At 39.6% G+C, this 19,730-nt stretch overlaps 1 protein-coding gene across 5 annotated transcripts in view; it reads right to left on the reverse strand.

The window, feature by feature from the left end:
* Positions 1-19,730, reverse strand: part of kank1a (KN motif and ankyrin repeat domains 1a) — a 45,126-nt gene that overhangs the window by 12,675 nt on the left and 12,721 nt on the right. For 2 of the 5 annotated variants that reach the window (XM_026321987.2, XM_026321988.1), the window contains exon 2: positions 7,179-7,308. In XM_026321987.2, coding sequence (XP_026177772.1) covers positions 7,179-7,215 — 37 coding nt within the window. In that variant the 5' untranslated portion in view covers positions 7,216-7,308. Of the gene's footprint in view, positions 1-7,178; positions 7,309-9,065; positions 9,113-10,288; positions 10,547-19,730 lie in introns of those variants that run through there. The other 3 variants (XM_026321986.1, XM_026321989.1, XM_026321990.1) reach the window with 3 other exon arrangements.

A 19,730-nucleotide genomic window follows, 5' to 3' on the forward strand; every position in this document is an offset into this window, starting at 1 on the left:
TAAGAAAGAGCCAAAGGGGCCAGTGACACAGAAGAACAGAAAACATCAATATTTTCTAGTCCAAAATCCAGCCTTCATGTCAACAACTAAAAATGCAGAATTTACAGACAAAAATGAAGCACAAACTCCAAAATATGAGCATCAGATGAATTCCTTGGGATTCTACTTTTTCTACAGGTTGATTGATCTGTACAAAGCTGCTTAGATCAAAGTCCAAATTCCACATATCCAGCTGAAAATGCCCTCTGTCAGATCCAGGCCTGCACGGCCACTCAGCATTTCAGGCCATGAACAGACTCCACTACGTTCACACTCTGTTGGCTAAATACAGCGTCTTGTTCTTGGTATGCCTGGAACTCTCACCGACTAAAGCAAACACTGCCCTGAAATAAACAGCCCCGCTCTTCCTTTCCAGCGCACCCAGCAACTTCTCCCGTCAGTCCTTTCCATTCAGTTACAACAGAGGAGGGAATTACAAGACTAAAACCTCACCGCCTTGTTGTTCGAGCTTCACTCACCTCAGTCCAACAGCACTCCCTCTTTTTTTTTTTTTTTTAAACTTTCGCTGCTTTTCTCTGCTGGTGGCTTTAAAAGACAGAATATATTGAACTGAGATCAGGCTGCTGAGCCACAGAACTGCTGTTTCTCCTCACTCTGAACTCTCTCAATCCTCTCTCCATAAGCAGTGAAAAAAAAAAAAAAAAAAAAAAAAACTCCACTGTTGGTGTAAACTATGCACAGCACTGGTCTGGCGTACTATTGGACAGTTGCCTCCTCCAATCCAGAGAGGCTGAGAACCGGGCGCTTCCCTACCCAAATAAGAGTCCTCTGTTACTTAGTAGAGAGGAGGTGAAGTCATGACAATAAGAGCCTGTTCTTAAGACAAACAGCTACTGTACATGTCACACTTTAACACACTGGTTTATACTTTCCATTTATAACCCAGTTTGCAACACACTTTCACTAAAACAGTGAAATTCCACCTTCTACATCACAATATTTTCTGTTTGTAAACTAAAGTATATATATTTATAGCTGATTATTTGAGCCACAGAAAATGTATCACAGATTATTCATATTTTAAGCCATTATTAACCAAAAATGCCTTTCCAAGTGTGGATTTGCTCATTGAGATACAGTAAAAAACTATGAGAACTAAATCTGCATAAAATAAAACACATGCTAATTAAGTTTCACAATTACCAATTCATAACTATGTAAAAAAATGTTTTTTCCAAAAAATGATTTTGAATTTTATATCAAGCATTCAAACACGGTTGAAACAAAAACCACATCCTATTTTTTTCCCCCTGGTATAAATAATCTCTGCATGGCAGCACAGTCACGGTCTTGTGCAGTCTGGTTTGGAGGACTCCACCCCCACCCTCCCAGCATGAGTAACTAAGCGCACACACACATGCATGGGCAGGGAGACCTCTGGTACCACCGACACCCCTGACAGCTGAGCGATGACCTCATCAATTGGGGACAACTGAAGGGGTCATGCTCGAGACAGGGAGCCAACAGTGACACTGATGAGAGCCCGGGAGTCTGCTCCTGTTATCTACAGCTGTTACATGGTCAGTGTGAAAGGCATTACACAACACAGCCAGGATCTGCAGGATTCTCCTTCCTCAGTTAAAGGGCAACTCATTTACTGACCCTCAAAAACAGAAGATTATCAGATGTAAAGAGAGTAATGAAAGAAAATTAGTTAAAATCTTGTAGTATGAAAATATACAGCAGAACAACACAGACTATAGAAATACATGGAAAAATGAAAAATGAGATGAAAAATGCATTGATTGAAGGTTCAACAGCTGCTTTTTTTTTTATCTCATGTAGTTGGAAAACAAACTGAAGAACCAGAGACACCTCTTGACAAATGAATGTGTGTCCAAATGTCTTTGCCTTCTCTCTCCGATTTTACAACTAACAGGAAAAAGTGACCTGGGCATGAATATTGCAAAAACACAGATATATGATTCAGTTTTGTGCAGATGCTGTAAATTTCTTTCTTTTTCATGTAGGCATTATATTTGATAATATGCAGTTGGACATTAAAAGAAAACATTTGAAGAAAAACTTTGACTTGTCAAACTTGGAACCCAGTTTGATCATATTATACACACAGGGGAATAAATAAAATGCAATAAAAGTATTACAATAATTTCCCTTTCTGGTCAGTGGAAGCTGAGAAAACAGACCACCTGAGAGTTTTAATCACTGCACTAAATATCAGGTAAGTGCCAAGTCACCAATTTAAAAATAGCACAGAGAGCTTGGCCCACAGCCGCCAAGCTCTGCTCTACTTCTCTCAACATATTTCAGCCCAATTATCTTACATGAGCTGTAGATTAAGTCCAACAGCATATTCTGTAAAAGCACTAAAGGGACTGCCAAGAAAATGAGTCTGGTAAATTTTCTCACATGTGTCCAGGAGCTACTTGCATGCCTGCACAGATGGTTTCCAGGCTGGAGGCTCTAACAGAAACCATGTGCTCGAGAACACGATTGTTTTTATATTTAGGTTGAACATGTCGATGTCTGAAGAAGCAGAAGTTGAAATATTACCACTTCACATTGTAAACAAATTCACCAGCACACTGATGGGTAACATGCATGAGCTGCATAAAATCACTTCACAAACAAACATAAGCTTTGGGCTTGTTCAGGGTTTCTCTATGGTTGAGCATGAAGACATTCTGTTTGCTAATTGGTGCATTTCTCCATATTAATTCATTCAAAATGATGAACCAACACCCATTCGGTTACTTTAAACCCATGACCTTTCTCTGCATTTGCGCTTAAAATACTGCAATGAAGGACAATGTGGGGGGCTTGATGTTACCTCTGTAGGAAAAATATACAGGCAGAGCTTGGTTTATTTTGCACTAGCTCTGTAAAAGTTTAAATTTAGAGCTGGTGAAAGCCTTTTAACATCCACAGCACCCTTGGAGACAGAGTAAATTAGGCTACTGGTATAAATGGGTCTGCAAGTTGTTTGTCACCCAACCAGAGAACAGAAATCTCTTTGTTCGAAAGAACTAGTTGTTTAATTCTGCATATTTTTCTCAGAGAGGCCACCTTAGAGATATGCAGAAGGAAGAAAAAAAAAAACTAAACTTTAAAGTAAAACTTCCCCAATTGGACACCTATAGGAGGTCAACAGAGCTGTTCATCTATCACCATCAAAAAACCAAATGAAGGAAAAACTTTTGGAAGAATGGAGTAGGAGCAGATCTGGAGACTCATGGCAGCCCACATCCTGGGGGTGTTATCAAACCTGCGTTTTTCCTTTTACAGGCAATGTTTTCAGGTCACAAAGTCTGAAGCAAATTGTTTGGTAGGAACATGAGCTGACCTCAATCTGACTATAAGAAGTACAGTACCATGCAAGTATGAGCCAGGTGCACTTTGCATACTCAGATGCAAAGCAACTGCTAGCAGGTAGTCAGAAAATAAGTGGAGCTCTGACCTGGACTAACTACATAGCTAAGAGTGGTGCCTTTAAATTTAGCAATTGACCACATCTACATGAACTATAGCTATGTGATAGGTTATCCTTATTTTACCTTCATTATGACAAAATGCATCAGAACAATAGTGAAAAACTACATGTCCTAGTACAGCACATCAACAGTAACTTCTCAGTGAGACAGTCCAGTCAGTCTGCTCTCACACACACAGCTGCAGAGGGAAATAATACAGTAACTCTCATTGAGTGAGAATAAAGCACGATGCAAGTGCCTGGGCAGAGGCAAACAAACACTTTTGTACTTCTATCTTTGTGAGGACACTGAATGACATTAACCATCCCAGCTAAATGCCTAACCCCAACCCTAATTTCTACCCCAAACCCTAGAACCAAGACTCAAATCTCAACAAGCCAGATGAGGTTGTACGAAACAGGCAAAATGTCCTCATAGGAATAGTACTTGTACATGCACAGAGGTCATTTTCCTTATACAAGCAGCCTGGTATTTCCTGGCTCTGTCTGTGAGCTCTACACAACTAACTCCTCACAAGTAGAGCCAATGTTTGACCGGTGCCACAAACAGCTCAACACGAGGAACTGGAAACAAAGCAAAAAGCAATAAGTACATTAAAGAGGCACATTCTTGCTGTTTTCCAGCTAAACAAAGGCTGGATGGGCAGACCACTCTGATCCATTAGCTTCTTCTAGAAACTCACAGGGCCGTGCCAGGTGCTGCTGCCAAATTCAACAACTTAACTCTGTACATGATGATGCCGACCGGAGGAAATGTTTGGGCTTCCTCTGCAACACAGGAATTTAAAAAAAAAAAAAAAAACGTTCCCATCTCCGTCCTTCCTCATAGATGGTCAAGAAAAACAATTAATATCAAAGACACGGGTGAACAGATCTGCAACGTGGAATATTAAATCTGACTTAGCAAACTGTTTACTAAACAATTGATTAACTGGGGATACTGTTAAATATCAATCAGGGTGTGCCAGATAATAGCTGGGCATTCTTCTCCTACTGCTGCTGCATCTAATATCTGCTTTATTGATGTCTCTACTGGTTTTTATTGAACAGGGCTTCCTATATCAGAATACAGCAGCTGCTACTTCGAGATAAACAGGTCATCAAGCCAAGTCTGACAAGTGTTAAAACAGGAAAGTGACCAGCTGGAGGGGAAGGCAGGACTAGCAAAACATTTAATGCACCAAAGCAAAAATCCTGCAGACGCTAATCACTGAACATATTTACAAGAAACTCTGCTGAGGGGTGTAACTGGGATTTCATGTAGATATTTACAGATCACAGGAACTGATCCCAGCCGACTCGGGCGAGAGGTGGAGTCCACCCTGGACAAATCACATAGAGAGTGACAACCACAATGTTGTAAGTGAAGACTAATTACTATGATTATGTCTTATTTGTTTAATGCAACCTCACTGCATGTATTCTCTTACTGTGTGATAACTGTATTGTATATGCATACACCTGTGATATTTATAACACACTGTTCTGTCCTAGTGGCAGCACAGGACATTTCAAAATACTGATAATGAGCCAATGATTGCACACTGAGATACAGTCCCACTTCAGCAAACCAGAACTACATTTATTTAACACTCATTGTTGTGCAAAGACAGTAAGAGCACAGAGCAGACAGGAGCAGTGAATAAAACACACTACTTGTCCTGTTTAGTTTACAAAAACACAGCACCAAGCCCCCTTTGCACTGCCTCACAGCAGCACGCACGGTAGAACAGTGCCCGAACAATATGATGGGCTATGCTGCAGAAACAAAACCTTTTCAGTGAGTCGACCCATGGGTCTGACTCTTGGCACTGTCTGGGTCCACAACAGACTGATGGTCTGCTCTGGGCCATGACCTCTGCAGGGTTTTTACTTTACCATTTCAATTTATTCATCAGCAAAAGAAAACCTCATGCAAGAAAAAAAAAAAAAACGCAGCAAAATATTATATTAGCAAAAATGGTTGCTGATACTTATTGATGATGTTCAGAGCACACAGCATGATGGATTTTAAATTAGTTGTGTACTTGTCTAACAAATTAGTTGTTAGTTGTGTTTTTGCAAGTGTGTTATGAATGTGGCATCAGTGTCTGTGCTGAATGAAGCGAATGTTACTGTTAATTTGAGATGAGTTGAGGTTTTATTTGAGAAATGTGCTTGATGCCTTGTTTCTCAAACGTAGTGCAACAACTGGTTTAAATATAAAGATGACAACAGTATTATCTGGTGAGGAGGCTCAAACCACGTGTTCTTTTGAAGCATTCCTGCTCTGACACATCCCAACACTAAAAGTTTAGTGTTACTGTCTTCTTGAAATTCTCTTTGTGCAGCAGCTGATCATCTTGGCATGCTAAGTCCCCATCACTGCAGTGAAGCTATTTTTACAGTTTTCGGGGGGGTGGGGAGTTATCAGTGAGCATAACATTCCCCCAAATTCTTCACAATTTGTAAAAATGGACAATAAAACACTTGAATTGAATTTTAAGTGACTCCACACATTCTCAAAAAGAACCACCGAAAGCATCATTTCAGAGACGTATACATGGTGGTGGAAACTGACACTGAGGACTGTGTGCAAGTGTCCCACATGCTGTGCATTCCTGGGGGGATTTGGAAGTAAGGAGCTTCACTCTCTTCTTGTTAGTCTGCTCAGGAATGTGAGCTGTCTGCAGGTGTGTGCGTTCTGAGCTACGCCTCAGCTGACAACGACCATTTCACACCGAAGCGTAGAAATCTCCTCGGCACACATACACACGCACGCACACACGCACACACGCACACACGCACACACGCACACACGCACACAGTTTTCCTGAAGTATGACTAGTACAACAACTTAGAGGGGAGCAACAGAGCTTGGACAAAAAACTGACTGTTTTAGTCCACCAGGAGCCAATGTTTAACATTCCTGCATGTGTGTGTGAGATCCATTTCAGGTGCGTATATGACCAAATACATTAAGCATAGATGTAACATGCTGTAGATATGTTAAATCTTTAGCATTTGATTTAACAGGTGCTAAATAAATATAACTATGATAATTATATGAAAAACTGGTTTTTAATGATACTACTTTTTATATACTTTTAATTAGTTGTCAGATCACATAACCTTTTATGATATATTGTCCTAATTAAGACAGACTGAAAAACTTTTGCCATATATATGTATTAACAGTGGAGCATATTATTTAAAACATCAGCTGGTTTCAACTTCACTGGGGCTAACATATTCTGTAATCTGAAAAAGGGACTAATAATTTCAACCACTTAATACTAGATATCATTTATCCATCAAAATGTTTAACGCTCATTTATTTGTGTTTGGGGCCACAAACATGCTGCAGGAGCTGACCAGTTAAATATACATGCCCGACATAAGCTTGACATTGGACACCCAATCCACATTTAGGCCCATTGTATCTCTGTCCATCTAAGTTTTATTTAGCTATGATGAGCACATTTAGTTCATGAGGCAGTCAGGTTTAATTTGAGATGTAAGGATATAGTTATCTATCATGTAACATGGTGAAAAAAACCTCCATCCTGGAAATTTCAACACAAGGTGTTTCCGACTAAACTCATACAAAATTCAAAAAATATAAAATGCTACTAAAAAATAAAAAAATAAATAAAAAAACAATGTAAGAAAAAGTTGGTTTCTGTACCTGGGCCAGTGCCATTCATGTGCATGGCTTGAGCCATGGCTGCAGCTGTGTGCTCTCTGTTCCACAAAAAGACCTTTTGCAGTCATGCAATGGCCATGCATCAAGTCTGGATAACCATGCACCCTGCAAACTGAGACAAAAAAAGACAATAGTTAGTCACACATCAAGTTAGTGATGAGAGCCACATGCAAACGGGTGAGCAGTTAGATACTCTGCAAATACATCATTATGGATACATATTGATTATTATTACTAACTGCCAATTATTTTACCGGTTGTTCAGTTCATTGTTTAAATTTGTCATGTCAACAAAAAAAAAAAAAAAAAAAAAAAAAAAAATTTCTCAAGATCCAAAGTGATGTTTACTGAAACAGTCCAAAAACACAAAATATTCAGTTCACAATTATATATGTAAAAGAAAAGCAATTTTCACATTTAGGATGTTGACAAGTGAATGGCTGGTATTTTTATTAAAAACAAATCAGCTACTTTGATTTTGGCTCCTGAGAAGTAGTTTAAAACACAAAATACTAAATGTATTTTATATTCTGGTAAACAAAAGCCTTTCTTTGAGAAAGCTGAAGCCTTTTTACTGTGAATGAGGTGGCTGACCTCTGCTTTTCCACAGGTGTGTTTGTATCTGACATTTATGAGCATAGAGATTCTGTGTGCACATTATCAATGGATACTTTATAAGCTGGAACAAAAGAGCTGCTTTCCTCTCATAAAAAGCCAAAACCAGAGGAAAAAGTCGACTTCATAGGTCACAGAGAGGGCTGGTCTGTTCAAAGAGCATCTAACAGGGGCAGAGATGCAGACAAGGTTGGCTTAGAAAGTTTCACACAACCAATACATCCAGGCTGTTTGTAATAAGCTAAAAACCATGGCCATATTTACCTGCCCTCTTACAGCATGATTACTGATGTCCGATTCTTTTTTCTTGATCACCAGCTCAAAAGTGAGCTTTAGGCCCCCTAGTGGTCCCCTATAGGGTCTTTAGTTCTCATCCTCAATCAGAAAAAAAAATTACAAAGTGTTTTAGCATTTTCATTAACAACTGATAGACCCAACAGTGTCATTAATCTCATTAATCTCCATTGTGTGCAATGGTCTAATGCAACAAGGCATAATGAAGGGAGCAGAAACAGAGCAACATCTCTACCAAAAAAAAAAAACTGCCTGTTATCTGCCATCACAGCACCCTACCTCTCAGAAAGGCACAACTAACTACAGATCAGTAGTCTTCTGATACAAATGGGACTTGTACACACATAATGAGGGAACATCTGAAAGGTCAGTCTGTCACTTTATAGACCAGCTTTCCCTGATCTGCAGTAAATATAAATCCTTGTTTACAGTATGCACCCAAATAAAGCAGCACAGCAATGTCATTAGGCTGATGTGTCTAAATCTGGACTTTTCATCATCACTAACGTTTTTAGATCCGATACAGATATGAACCGACTGTGGCAGAACACACTGAGCTCTTCCGTCACCCTGACGGACAGCAGCCAAGTTTCTGAAAAGGTCCTACTCATCCTCCCAGCTGCTATCACAGAATGGCACTGGCATTTAAAATATAAATCAGATTATCTCAGTATTTTTTGTGATGTAACAAAAAGACTGTCAGTCTCCAAACTGCATTTTACATGGACCAAAAAGAAAAAAAAGTAGAAATTGATGAAAGCAGTAATCTACAATGAATGAGCAAAGCAGAGACAAAGCAGAAAGCACAAACCAAGTAAAAAGTCATGCTGGCCCTCCCTTAATGTTCAAATGCAGCTCTGACAAGTTCAAAACACATTCGATCAAAGAACAAACCAAGCGTTTCCAGTCATCTCTGCAACTCTATGCAAAAAACTACGAATAAAATCAAATCAGACTGACCCAACATCTCCCAGGTGTCCTGTTCCATGAGGTGCCAGAACACAATCCTGAAGGAAGAAAACCCTCAGATTAAACATAACTACGACTATTGCTCAGCAGGTCTGTACGAAGCTGATGGTCCTGAGGGTGTCACACTTTTTCTTTATTACAAATCAGAAAATATATTCTGTAGCTTAGAAAAGAATAAAAACTAAAAAGCGATGGTCCATTAAACAAGGATGGGTATGATTGACTGATAAGTTGGTTATGATGTTTTGCATTTATTTGTATTTGAAATAATCTGAAAACTATTTTGAGCAACACCAGAGCTGAAAGTATTGACTGTTTATATCAATGATTAATCAGATTATCATCTCAATCAGTTAGTTGTTTGGGTTATAAAACAACCACAGTATCCTACAGGTGATTATGTCTTTTTTTGTATGAACAATGGTTGAAATCAATGTATTATATGTAACATTTTTGCTTTATAAATCATAAAACAATCCAAATATTTATATATTTATTAATATTTATTGCAGCTCAGTCGCGTTTTGTGCAGTTTCATTGATCTATGACATCATTGATCGACATACTGTCAAACAAAACTAAATTTTGATGCATTTATAGTGACGCTCACAGCGTCCTGCACTGAGTGTATTTTTAGTTAGAAATAAAGACAAAATAATAAACTCTCCTCTCATGACAGTTTCAATTTTGCACTTTTTTTATTTCTTTTCATTCCTTACAGACCTTCAGTTAATCATCAACATACTGAGGAACTCATTTCTACTCATAATTTACTACTCTGTTGACTGAGACGTGGCTGTCAGTCAGTATTTCAATGAAAACCCTTAGAAAATATAAGCCTGTTGCATAATAACTCAGTAAAACTGGGTGGACGCACTTCAAAGTAAACTTTTTCTAAAACTTCACAAGCTCCTGGTTTCAAAGGGCTTATGATATTACAAATCTGAACCTTTTATATAACACATATTCAAAGAATTCATTCTTATAAACCATGTTTTTTTCTGTATTTATGTCCTTGAGATCATGCAAGTTAACTGAGAAACAGTTGTTACTGAGACTGGTTGAGCAGAAAAACTCTGCAGGTCAAGCCCGATGGGATCTGATGCACAGTCACATCTGCAGCAGACACCAACAACTATCATTTTTGGTTTTAACATTTATCAAAAACTACAACACTGAATTCTGAAATGTTCCATCCAGCTCATGCAGCTCACCTGAAACTCTCATTCTAACCACCTCCGCTGCGCGCAGGTAGCAAACACGACTGACTCCACCAGCCCTGACAACCAGCCTATACCCAGAAGTCCACCAAGGGATTCGTTTCACTGCTAAGATTAGACGGCTTCCTCAGATGACAGCCAAACGATCTGTGGCCTATAAGAGGAAACGGTGCTTTAAGGCTGTTCAGGCAGAACCGACCCTTCCACTGGGCCTCCAGGTGAGCTAATGTGGCTAACAACCTTCAGTCATACTTCAGCCCCTGCTGACCTTCCACTCGCAGCTGAAGACCCACTAATGAAACATTGAAACAAAAAAAAAAAAAAAAAAAAAAAAAAAAAAAAAAGGCAATGGAAAGGCTTTTCAAGAACGGTTATTTATTAACCAACACAGCAGCGTGCACAGAGTGAACCCTCAGCCCTCAGCAGCTGGAGAATCAACAGCCACCAAATCAGAGTGAAGCTGGGCTGAAGATGATCAGAGATGAGCAGTGAATCTAAGAGACAAGCTCATCAGTGTTATTAACACTCATTCAGTGTTATAGTCAACTAGAGATTGGTTTTAAATAATTACAATTTTAATATTCAGAGGGTTTGGAATGAACAAAATCATGAGTATCCATTTCAATTCTGATTAAATCCATCAAACATGTTGAACTAAACCTGTATACATAAACTAACAAGACTGATGCCAGCAGCCAAAACCTTGTAGCCGTGTTATGTTACTCAGCAGCGATTATTTACTGTAGTATCATGGTAGTTTCAAGTATCTTGAAGGTATCAATCCATATAGAAAGTAGTTTGCTTCAGTGTGTTCACAAACAAAACCATCAAGCCACAATGAAAAAAAATAAATAAATAAAAATAAAAATCAATATTTCCATTTGAACAAAGCCCTGAAAGAAAACTCACCAAAATTCACTCCATCCAAAACAGAACAGATGAAATAAGTGGCCTGATCTGACCCGAGCAGGGTTCACAAGCTTTATACACCTGAAGAACTAAAATGAAAACAGGGCAGACTCAAACCAGAACAACTTGTTTTGTTCTTCATCAGCTGTTACAGAAATATGCACATACAGTTTGGCCCACAGCCTGCTGATTTACAGCGACTCAGGTCAGGCTCCTCTTCACAGGGAGCGTGTAGTGAAATTATTTGTTGTGACATGACAGACCTGATATGTAAGACAAACAAAAACAGATGCAAGCTAATATTAACATGCAGGCAAACATACACAGCCATACATGCTCCTTTTTTTTTTTTTTTTTTCAGTGGTAAAAACTGTACAAATCCATGAAGGAAACAGGAAAGAGTGACAGACTTGCTTGGAATCCACTAATAGCTTTAGTTTAAAAAAAAAAAAAAAAAAAAACAGGCGCAAAAGTCAAACAGGATCTGGTTCCAGGTTTCTAATTGTTAGGATTTTCTAAAGGACAAAGAAAACAATATCGGATTAAGACCTGCTAAAAGTGTTTGCTAACAATGGTGGTTGCTAAAGACGGATCATCTCAAATATCATCTTTAAATCAACATGTTGACAAATTAGTCCAGATCCAGTGTCAAGTTTAAAGCTGCGCTGAAGCCAAGGTGAGATCAAAACCTCCATGCAGGCCTAAGTGCCTGTTTGCCATATAGAGTGACAATTACAAAAAAAAAAAACAAAAAAAAAAACACTTAGGTCCTGACAGGATGTGGTGCAACAGATTTTCCACTGAGAAAACACAAAGTTCAGGTTCTGTGTGTTGTGTTACAGCTTGAAATGTTACGAGTGGGCTGTAAAGGCTGCAAAGCCACTGTGCTGAATATTCAACAGGCTGGTTTTTCCCCTAATAAAGACCGAGGCTGCAGCTTTAATGGAGGGAAAAAGCCTTGAGAGAATCTGGGATATTTTTGTTTAGAACATCAAAAGGGTTCAGTAGCATGACAACACAAAGTGTGTGTGCAGCAGCACGGAAAGCATTTTGTTTTTCTGTGGATAACACACAATGTCCTTTTCAGGAGCATCTCTGTAAGAAGAACAGAAAGACCACCAAAGGCCCTCGTAATGAGACAGATGCTGTGGGTTTCTGGACTGGTAGAAACAGGGAAGTGTGAATATTTGCACGACTTGTCAACACGACTGCAGAACAAGTGGTGGCCTCTTTATCAGCTCTGCATCTGGACCTCATTATGAAGTGCCTTTGAAGCTTTGGAGGAGAAGCTGCTGTGCCAAAGATGTGAGCAGGGTGAGCAGGGTGAGCAGGCACGTTCCCGACCATTTGGCAGCGTTAGCTGCAGTGTTGACCTCGGCTTGTGCTGTCCGACGGTTCGTTTCCCTTTGATGTCATGTTGGGTTCAACTCTGGAAAGACTGCCTCACAGCCAGTCAATTACCCTAGCAAGGAAGGAGGCACTTACAGGAACAAATAGTCATCCAGGGGGATATTATTGTCTGCTTTATGAGCCTACTGTCAGGAAGGTGGCGTTCTCTCTAGTCACAAGGTCAAAGGTGAAAAAGGAAACTCCAGCTATATCCAAGCGTCTGAAAGTAAAAACTCCCCATTTTCAGGAAAATGAGGAAGGACAAACTAAAGTTGTCCAAATCTAGAACTCTGGTGCTCAAAAAAACAAAAACAAAACAAAAACACTAAACTAATTCACAAACGAAAAACAATGCAGTGATGGCAAGATACCAGCACACTACAGGGCAAGGATGAGTCAACCTTCAGTCCATGCTGTTGCTGTATCATCACATATCAGGTTATTTGTAGTTCTTTCACTTTCAATTCCCAGATATTCTTCCTCTGGTGCAGCCACAGGCTTTTTGTGCATGAGAATACTCAATGAGCTGCTCAATTCTGACTGTAATTATGGAAATCAAAGAAAATTATACATCATTATGTTCCCAGCTATCATTCGCTCATCTGTCTGACCATTTCCACCTCCTTTCACATCTTTCAGAGAACTCTTGCTTAAAATCTTCCATGCAGGGACAGACATCACAACCACGCATCACAGAAACTACTGGCCTTTAGAATGAGGATTTAAAATAACAGTATATTAGCTTTAACCATCTATGAGCGACATGCTGAGGCACCTAAACCCAGATGAATCTCAAGTTTCAGCATATCACAGTCTTTAAAAATCCAACAGCAGCTCAGCTTCAGTGTCTGAGGCAGAAGCAGGTCATTTAGTCAAGTGGTTCGTTTCTTCCAGAAGATAATTTCAAGGCACACAGCAGCTCACATCTGTACTTAGCCAGCGTACCAGACGACAGCACCAGCAGCTCTGCTTTACCGAGGTAAAAACACAAGTCACGACACATTTGCAGACACTACAGTTTCCATTCATACCAGAACTGCACAGAAATATTCTGAACCTCCAACTCTCAACACAAGTACAAATGCATGACAATACAATGCAAATTAAATTTTCCAGAGGTTTGGCTTCATCAGGAAAAACATTTTTCATTTGGAGCAAAATATTTGAAAGTCTTGAAATGCATCAGTCTATTGAAAATACTCTACAATTGGATATCTGTATGTAGAAAAACAAAATGACCACCGTTGTGTTCGTCTTTTATAAAACCTGGAGAGGACAGCACATTTCAAAAGGCTGCTGTGCCTTTATTTGAGGAATGTGCTTTATCTGGTGTGGCCATTTATCTTGACAGCTGCTCTCCAGAGGTTCACTGTCCCCCCATAAAACTCTCAAAGTTGCAAACTGTAAATCTGCAACTTTAATAATAATCACTCCCCCCCCCCGAACAACTAAAACAAGAGTTCAGAGAAAAAAGAAAAAAAAAAAAACAACGAGAAAAATAATTACAAAACATCACTCATATTTCTCACATTGCCAGAATATCTTTGGTCATGATCCCCCTGACATATGATTTGATCTGCTGGATGACAGCCTGCAGGAGGCTCGTCGGATAAAGGTCTGGCAGACACATTCCTGTGCTGAGCTCCACCTGTCATGTATTAAGAGTTACCTTTTTTGCCTGTAGCAGAAGAGCCGATCAGCCACTTCTGGGCAACTTTGCTGATGCCACAACTAAAGTTTCTACCAAGCTGCAAACTTATTGTCTCGTCTTTTATTGGTGCAATTAGATTTTGGCCTGCAGCTTGTTTAAGGTAATAACATTTAATTTGCTTGCACAGAACAAAACATGTGCAACTTATCAGCCCCAGTAATGTGTTTTGGAAGAGCCTTTACTGATCTGAGCTACATCTTCCTCTTCTTGTCCATCAAAACAGCTTCAAAAGTATAATTTTCTATAATTACAATTTGAATGAAATTGCTCTTTCATTTAGATAATCATCGATCCTCAGTAATCCAAGGACTGATTTATTATTTCTCACTTGCTCGCTGTTTCTGAAATAACTGACAATAAATAAGGGAAGAATAACTACCTTTAACCCAGAGACTCACAGGTATATTATTAGTCAAGCTATTCAGCTCACTGCTGCAGCTTAAAGTTGTCCTGAGCAGTGATTCAGGACTTCATCCAAACACACAAACAAGATATTCCCCTAAAACAGCAACTCTGTCTGCTAACAACACTGCCCCCTGCAGGGAAACATGCAGCGCAGCGAGTGTGTGGCTTTGTTGAAAGACCAAACTGCACCCAGAACTGCAGCAACAGCAGAAAAGTGGAAAAATAAGATGATAGCAATGTTTTTCTTTCAAAACCACATTCACTGTGAAAAGTGTACACACATTCACAAGCTCTACTCTCCACTGGAAAACTGATCTTTGTCAAAACAACTAATCTATTACCAAAACTGTTCATATTCTGTTACTATTAGTTTAAGCAGCTGTCCTTTAAGATGTAGTCCAGAGATAAAAGTTAGAACATGTTCAGTTTCAGTGCCTTTAACTGCTTACTAAACAAGCCTTCAAATATAACATTTTAACATTTTGTGCCACTTTAAAGAGCTGAAAACCTTTCAATGGTCCCAATACAGGTACACTGTAGTTTTTGCAGCCTCTAGTACCAACAAAGCTGTTTCCAGACAGCAGTAATGTCACAGACATGCAAAACAACCCTGTATCAGCGAAACCATCATTTTGTCTCTTTGGTTCTGATCTCGGCCTCTCTCCCTCATCCGGCCTTGAAAACCTTAAAGCTTCCACTGCTTAGGGCAACACAGGCCACTGCCCTCTTTCTTGATCCTCCCTCCACACATGCCCTCCTCTGTCCAAGGACAGACTGGAGCCACTTATTTGTTCAGTTCTTGAGTGGAGTCACTAAGGCGAAGTGGAGCCATGGACTGATTAACAAAATGTCCAAATGTCTCCGGATTAGACGTGTCCTGCTCAACATGACAAATCATGACTCTGTACAACATGCACCACATGTGCTGACAATCCAACTTTTATTGTAGATACAACATATTTACATAAGAATCCACTGTCAGCACCACCTCTGTAGGTAAAAACACATATCACACAATGGTGTTTTATCGACATTCATCAAGTACTGAAGAAATTTCAAAGAGCCCAGGTAAAAATCTATGTTAAGGTAACAGTGTTTTTTCCATTAATTGAACTGATTATTTGAAGTAAAAATGTCAAATATTTGCATTTCTAATTCAAAAACAAGGATCTGATCTTACATGTCCAAATCGGTGGGAAATCAAGCTGACACTTTTACCATTTTCTGGCAATCTCTAAAAATCTAAAATAAGTAAATCTATAATAACTGTATGCTACTATGAAACATGTCTCCCCTGGATTAACAAAGAGGATGTACAATTATCTGAGTGTAGTAAATGATTTTGAGGAGGGATGATGAATGAAACCACCTAAAAAGAAAAATAACTCATTTTGCTGAGCCAACAAGATTAAAAGATTCCACTTGTTCCTATTTCTCTTCATAGTAATGTCTAAAAACAACTTTACCTCAAACAAAGTCTGTAAGAATCATTCCAAAGTCCTGTCCCTAGCTCTAATGAGAAACCTGTCATTCTCAAAGCCTTCACTTTGTTTTCAGCTTGTTCAAAGAGGCATTGTGGGAGCAATTCCCCTTCTTAAGTACTCCCATGTTTGCTTTTGTGCCAAGTGAGCCCACACTGCTGACCTTTTGGAGACGGACCAATGAGATCGACCGCAGGGTCCTCTTCTGCCCTTCTCCTCTGACAGGCGCCAGACAATGAAGAACAAGCTAATTAAACTGGTGACAGCAAAGGAAACTTTCACTAAACTTAACCAGCAGACACAGAACTGAGCCTAAAGCAAACACTCCAAAAAACCCTGGACCGTTTTATACAAACACCTTTCAAAGAAACTACCGTCTCATAAAATTTTAATGGTCGATTCCTGCAAACATTGCATGTCTGTAGCACTGAAGTCCTGCTGGTTGCACGGATAATTGTGTCAGGAACGTTTTTGGATTTGGACAAACATTGTCTGTTTTCATTAAGCTCTCTTTGTTTGGTTCACTCCGAACACTTGAGTCCATGGACGACATACATTGTTAATGAGTCCCGGTCCATACTGTGCTGGATTACTGCTATGGGGAGGCGGAGGTGGCAGTGGGAGGCTTACACTAACGTATACAGATGCTGCTGTGCTGAAAAGCTGCACAGTCGTGATAGGAAAGAAGGCCATTCAAAAGGGGGACTCAGCAAGTTGACACGCAAACATGTAACCTGACACAGTGTCATTAATCATGTGTCGGTATTCATCAGCTGTGGTAACACTGTTGTACAGCAGTTTCTCTCAGGTGTCACTGCACATCCATCTCATTTCATTGATTGATTTTTTTAATGTTAGCCTCATACTTGTTACTAAATCGGCTTACTAAAGGCTGCTGTCCAGATGCCAGCTTGTACTAACCATGGCCATATCTGAAACGTACTTGTTTAGTCCTCCCTGTTGAGAAGTAAAAAATAAATAAATACATAATGAAATACAGGATCAGTACTGGCACAAACACTGATGATAAAAACATCAGGTGTGAGCCAGACATGTCTGATTAAATTCAAATAAATCTATCAGCAATCTACAAATTTTTTGCCAATTAACAGTCATTTCTCATTCTGATCTGTTAACAGTGTGTTTCTGCGGTTCCAATAATTTAAATAAAAGAAATACATCGCTCATATTTCAAACAGTCTCATTCTCCCATTAAATCTTTTACTCATATCATTTTAATAATAAAAACTAGTGGAAGATAAGGCAGCGTTAGTAAGATACAGCTGTTATTTCAGTGTCAGATAAATATTGAATCAACATGTTAAAGTAAATATAACTATCAGATCGGACACAGTGTCGGCAGACGCCCAGAAATGTAATCAGGTTGGGGGCCAAAGAAAAACAAGAACATCAGGTCATTCATGTTGTGAATCATACGAACTACATTTTTTATTAATTGCATCCACCCAAAACGTTATTCAGTGCACACAGAGCTGTGCAGCAATCGCAGTGATCATGTGATCAGGCTACAGCAACTGAGATTTCTATGGGAAAGAGATGAAAAACTCCAGAGGCTGTAAGAACTGAAGACTTGATAGGTTTCAGGGTCACAGACATCTGAACTACAGACACAGACATTTCTCTATTTATATTCATTCTTCCGCAGTTTGCCTACCACTTTCTAAAACTGACCTACATTGGTGAGCAAAGCCTTTATGAAAAACTAAACAGGGAAATTCTCTCTATGTTCATCCACAAAACAGCAGCATAAACACCAGGATTAATTCATTGTTTCCCAAAAGCACAGCAGCAAATGATTTTTTGTTGCCTCTTTAAAACCATTAAAGAAAGAAATTAGACCAATTTTCTTCTGAACAGTGAACCAGGCTATGTTTTTAACGGTGTTCTCTTTCAAAATCAATCAGCACTCCCTTAAGAGCCAGATTTTTATCTCTGGGGCCTGCAGTCCCAGCTGTACCATGGTCCAGGTCCTGGGAACAATAGAGGGCCAACCATCACCAGGGGAGAGGGAACGACACCTGCCAGCTTTAGGGGCGTTCATCCACAAGATGAGCATGAAACAGCCTTACAAAAAACAAAAAAAACAAACAAAAAAAAAAAACATAAGAGATTTGGCTTTTGAAGCCAGTCGATCTTTAAATTGATGAATATCTCACCACGCGCAAACCGAAGGCGTCAACTGACTGTGTGAGCAACAGGCGAACATGAGGGAGGATCATGCAGATACAGGTACAACACATGTAGTTGAATGTCATTGAATGTCAGTTACTTACAGCTGCAGCGATCAGTCAACTAACTGCTTAGTCAAAGGACAGAAAATGCATCAGCAGCTTTTGATAATCAAATAATATTAAAATTTTTTTTTTCCTTTTTTCCTAATGGGCCTGTTGATGCAGTGGTTAGTGACAGGGCACATTTTCCCCCCATGCTTGTGTGGGTTTTCTCTGGGTTCTCTGCAGTCTTAATTTAAATGTAATGTAAAATATATTCATGTCCGTCTGTTGAGCGCCCCCTCCTCAGCTGGCCCTGTACTAACTGCCTTTTATGACCATCAGCTGGCCCCCATTGTTCATCACCGTCTGGTCAGGACCGTACTGCTTAATGTGTGGTTGGACCTGATTAACTGGCTTCAGCGTCATTTTCCACTGTGGATATCAATCCTGCTAATCTGGGAGACTCGCCGTTATCCCTGCTCAGTCACTGGGACGCCATGTGATGATAAAGTGACCGAAGGGCAGCAAAGCGTTCATTTGGCCGTGAGTGCAAGAGGTCACCTTACCTATATGCTGATAGTCATGAGAATTTTAGCAACAAAGTCAGTTAACAGGAGTAAGGGGCCAAATAATGTGACTGAAACTCTAAAATCTTCACTTACTCCTCATTAATTCAGTCTTCCCTCTCTAAAGCGTTTCACTGAGATGAAGCACTCGTGTTTTTCCAGAGGGAGCGTCCACAAAAGAGAAGAACTGAAGGATGAACTCGAGCCTGAGAAAGAAAAGAAAGAAGCCAAGAGGAAGAAAAGGAGGGAGGGAGGCAGAGAATGAGGACTAATCCCATTAAGGGGGCAGCTAAAAGATTTGTTCCACTGAGAAAGGGGAGATAAAAAGATGTGTGTGGGGAAGGAAGGGGCGTCTTTTGGGGGACAGTAGTGATGAGGCACAAACCTCTTCTAAATAGAAACTCTTTTCTTCTTCTCTCCTTGTTAGCCGCCCCGGGCATCCTCATTGACAGCGCTCAAAGCTGCCCACACGCCACTTTATCCCCAAATTTGAAATTCTAATTTATTCCCATGGGGGAGGAAATACAACAACAACAAGAGCTAGTGACACACAACATTCAGCCACGGGACCATGACCCACAAAACAGAATAAAACATTTTTTAAACAAACTAAAGAAAGTGTCATCAACAAATATGTCTGTATATGATTAACAAGATTAAGTATTAAAGCTGCTGACAAGTGGAGTGCAGTGGGCCGTGAAGAAAAAAAAAAGATAAGCCAACCAACGTTCCTCAAACTTT

Source organism: Mastacembelus armatus, chromosome 9 (assembly GCF_900324485.2).
Source record: "Mastacembelus armatus chromosome 9, fMasArm1.2, whole genome shotgun sequence".
NCBI lineage: Eukaryota > Metazoa > Chordata > Actinopteri > Synbranchiformes > Mastacembelidae > Mastacembelus > Mastacembelus armatus.